This window comes from Notolabrus celidotus, chromosome 3, assembly GCF_009762535.1.
Source record: "Notolabrus celidotus isolate fNotCel1 chromosome 3, fNotCel1.pri, whole genome shotgun sequence".
Taxonomy (NCBI): domain Eukaryota; kingdom Metazoa; phylum Chordata; class Actinopteri; order Labriformes; family Labridae; genus Notolabrus; species Notolabrus celidotus.
Window position 1 is genome coordinate 335,338 of NC_048274.1, and position 2,906 is coordinate 338,243.

Consider the following 2,906-nt stretch of genomic DNA (forward strand, 5'->3'; position numbering starts at 1 on the left):
TTGTAAAACACATTGAGTTTTCATTTTAAAGGAGTATTTGGTACAAATGATATACAGTGAAAATCTTAAAATAATCTTAACAGCTGCCTTGGTCGTGTTGGAGTTAACTATTTGACATCTTCATTGATGTTCAAACATCAAGTGACTCAAACCGTGTCTCCTCTTGGTAAACAATCTCAGACTCCTCAAGAGGTGAGGACCTAAAACCTTGTCCCACAGGTACGTGCTGTTCCCAGGGTGGTGGGATTATCCCTGAAAATACCACATCTCAGCTCCATTACCGGCTTTGTGTGTGGGCAGAGCCGGTATATAAACCCTGAGTGTGTGAGAGGAGGAACACAAGACAGAGAGACTGCAAGAAGAAAGAGATCTCCTCTTTGTTTTGCAGATCTTCCTTTGCTCTGAAACTTCCAGACAGCTTCTCTTCGCCAATCCAAACTCCCAAACAACTACCTCGCAGGTGAGACTTACCACACACACACACATTCACACACACAGCAGAGACTCAGTGTGTACTTTGATGCTTGTTTTATTCACTTTATGGAGGGAAATTTAAAAACAGCTTCTAAGACATGGTTTGAGCTTTTCTTCTGTCATTGTGAAGAGGAACTTTTTTAAAGTTTTCTTGCTATTTCTCTAGTTACTTATTGGTTACTTACTTCCGTTCACTCTTCATCTCTAGCCAGCCGTGAGTCTACCCCTCACAGTTATGTAACAGCAATGAATGTCAGACTTTCTTTTTCTGGTTCCTTTCAATGCGAGGGGGTAGCGGCTTTACCCCAAGCTCCCTCAGGGTGTCTGAGCTCCTGACTTCATCTCTAAGGCTGATCCCAGACACCCTGCAGACGAGACTCAATTCAGCCACCTATATCTGCAACCTTATTCTGTTGAAGCTCATGACCCGAGGGTTGAAACGTAGATCGCCTGGTAGATCTGAAGCTTTGCCTCCAGGCTCTGCTCTCTCTTGATCACGATGGTCCAGTACAACGCCAGCATTACTGGCACCCAAGAACCAAGATACCTGAACTCCTCACTAAACAGTTTTAATAATTATATGATTTGAACAAACGGGCATCCGGGTAAAGCTCAGGGCTTGTTTCCCCACTCTTTTCAATATAGCTTCTTTGACTTCGTTAGTATGCTTCCTTTGCAACCCCCTGCTCCTGTTGGGTTGCAGTCTCTTCCCAGATCAGGTCACATGTAGAAAAGAAGCCCCTGCTCCTACAAGATGAAGCACATTTAATTGGGATTAGACAGCCTCTTTTCAGGTGCTGTCTAATATCATTTAGGACTGACTCAGAACAGATAGTAACTTGTGCTTCTTTACGAGGCATGGTACGTTCAGCTCAAGACAGGGGCTATGTATAATGGCCAATTCTAAGTTCTCATGATCAACAGGGGTCCTAAAAATATGAGAACATTTGCAGCTGTGAAGTTTTTGGTCCCAATTGTATAATTTTTCCTGGGTCCCAAAATCCTTGACTGGAACAACAGAAAAATATGTAAGACAAGTGCATCCAATGTGCATGTCAACCACACTCCCTCTTACTCTCTGTCAGCACAAGACTGCTTTTAAACTTAGGAGACGTTTTTTAAATATTAGATCACGCACAACGCGGGCGGAAGTTAGCTTCTGCAGATCCAATCTAAAGGATCTGCCATCAGGTTGCATGAAAAATGTAGCTCCTTCTTTCAAGATATTACATAACCCAGTTTATGCAGAATATGTGTGTCAGGTGTAGCGGCAGCTTTGAGGATAACTTAAAAGACAGCTTAAAGTTGGAGATTAAATGTAATTAGGACTAATTATGGGTGCCAAAGATATTAGGTAAGAGAGTTAGGGTTGGTGGATTAGTTTAGGATTGGTGTTGCAGTCTGAAAGAGATAAGCTACCTTCAAGCAAAAACATATTTCTGATATATTTTACTCCGCTGGTCTTCTACTTCGTGACTTTTCTTTGCTTTACTCATTGTTTGAATCTTTGTTGTTGAAACAGATATGAACGCAGGAACAGTTGCAGCACCCGGAGGCACCAAGGCCGCTCCCCCAAAGTTCAAGCAGAAGGAGAGCCGCCAGTTCAAGAGCAAGGCTCCCAAAGCTGGACAGAAGGGGTAAGCCAACACTGCATTATACAGATTATAACTGTCAGGTTATGAGGATGTTTGTCTAAACTTCACTCTCTTCTCTTTTATAGATTCGATGATGTTCCTGGGATGGAGGGCCTTGGAGGTAAATATTGATTATAGCTTAATCTGTGTAGAGTTGGACGTGAAACACAAACGCTTAATCACTGGTTTTAAATTGTTCTTAGCAAGTTCATAAAAGCGAGCTGCAGTAACCGTGTTTGCTCTCCTGCAGGTGCCGAGGTCATCTGCCCCTGGGAGGCGTTTGGAGACATGGAGCTGAGTGATCTGGCCCAGTTTGGCATCGTCTAGACCTATTGCCAAATGGGGAACAGTTTATTCCTGGTGGCTGCAATCCAGCAGCTTTTTTTTTTAATGCTCTCCTCGTGAGTTCTCGGTGCGGAGATGAGCCTGGATGGGTTACATCTCAGAGCGATGTTTGAACGGAGGAAGAAGCTATTGGACCGCAGCCCCCAGGAAAGACTCTGATCTGGTCCGGATCACGTCACCACCTCCTGGAAGTCTTAGCATCTCTGAGCTTTATACTGTCTTTTAATTACATCTTAATGAGATCTCAGGACGTCTCTGTTGTGGTCTTGTTGTCCCGTGTAGCTCAGCATGTGTGTAAAAGTGACACACGCTGTACCGCTGCTCGAGTTTCACGAAGAGACGACTGGCGAACAACTGAGAATCAACGTAACATGAGGTTACAGTGGATAGATTACCTCAAAAATCACAGCCAAAAAAAAATATATGTAAATATTCTATCTATCTAACTATCTA

At 43.4% G+C, this 2,906-nt stretch overlaps 1 protein-coding gene across 2 annotated transcripts; it reads left to right on the forward strand.

Annotated features, from left to right (window-relative positions):
• Positions 1–349: 349 nt before the first annotated feature.
• On the forward strand, positions 350–2,562 carry LOC117810730 (retinal cone rhodopsin-sensitive cGMP 3',5'-cyclic phosphodiesterase subunit gamma-like). Of its 2 annotated transcripts, none has more exons than XM_034680665.1 (4): positions 350–460; positions 1,997–2,111; positions 2,195–2,229; positions 2,359–2,562. In XM_034680665.1, exons 2-4 carry the CDS (start codon positions 1,999–2,001, stop codon positions 2,433–2,435), a joined length of 225 nt encoding a protein of 74 aa, XP_034536556.1. In that variant the 5' UTR covers positions 350–460; positions 1,997–1,998; the 3' UTR covers positions 2,436–2,562. The 2 variants fall into 2 exon arrangements, with proteins under 2 accessions (XP_034536556.1, XP_034536557.1); XM_034680666.1 differs by lacking the exon at positions 350–460 and adding an exon at positions 1,415–1,502.
• Positions 2,563–2,906: the final 344 nt, after the last annotated feature.

Coding starts and splice junctions, on each gene's coding strand:
- LOC117810730 (XM_034680665.1), top strand. CDS start 1,999: ATGAACGCAGGAACAGTTGCAGCACCCGGAGGCACCAAGGCCGCTCCC. Junction 2,112..2,194: donor CCCAAAGCTGGACAGAAGGG/GTAAGCCAACAC, acceptor TCTCTTTTATAG/ATTCGATGATGTTCCTGGGA. Junction 2,230..2,358: donor TGGGATGGAGGGCCTTGGAG/GTAAATATTGAT, acceptor GCTCTCCTGCAG/GTGCCGAGGTCATCTGCCCC.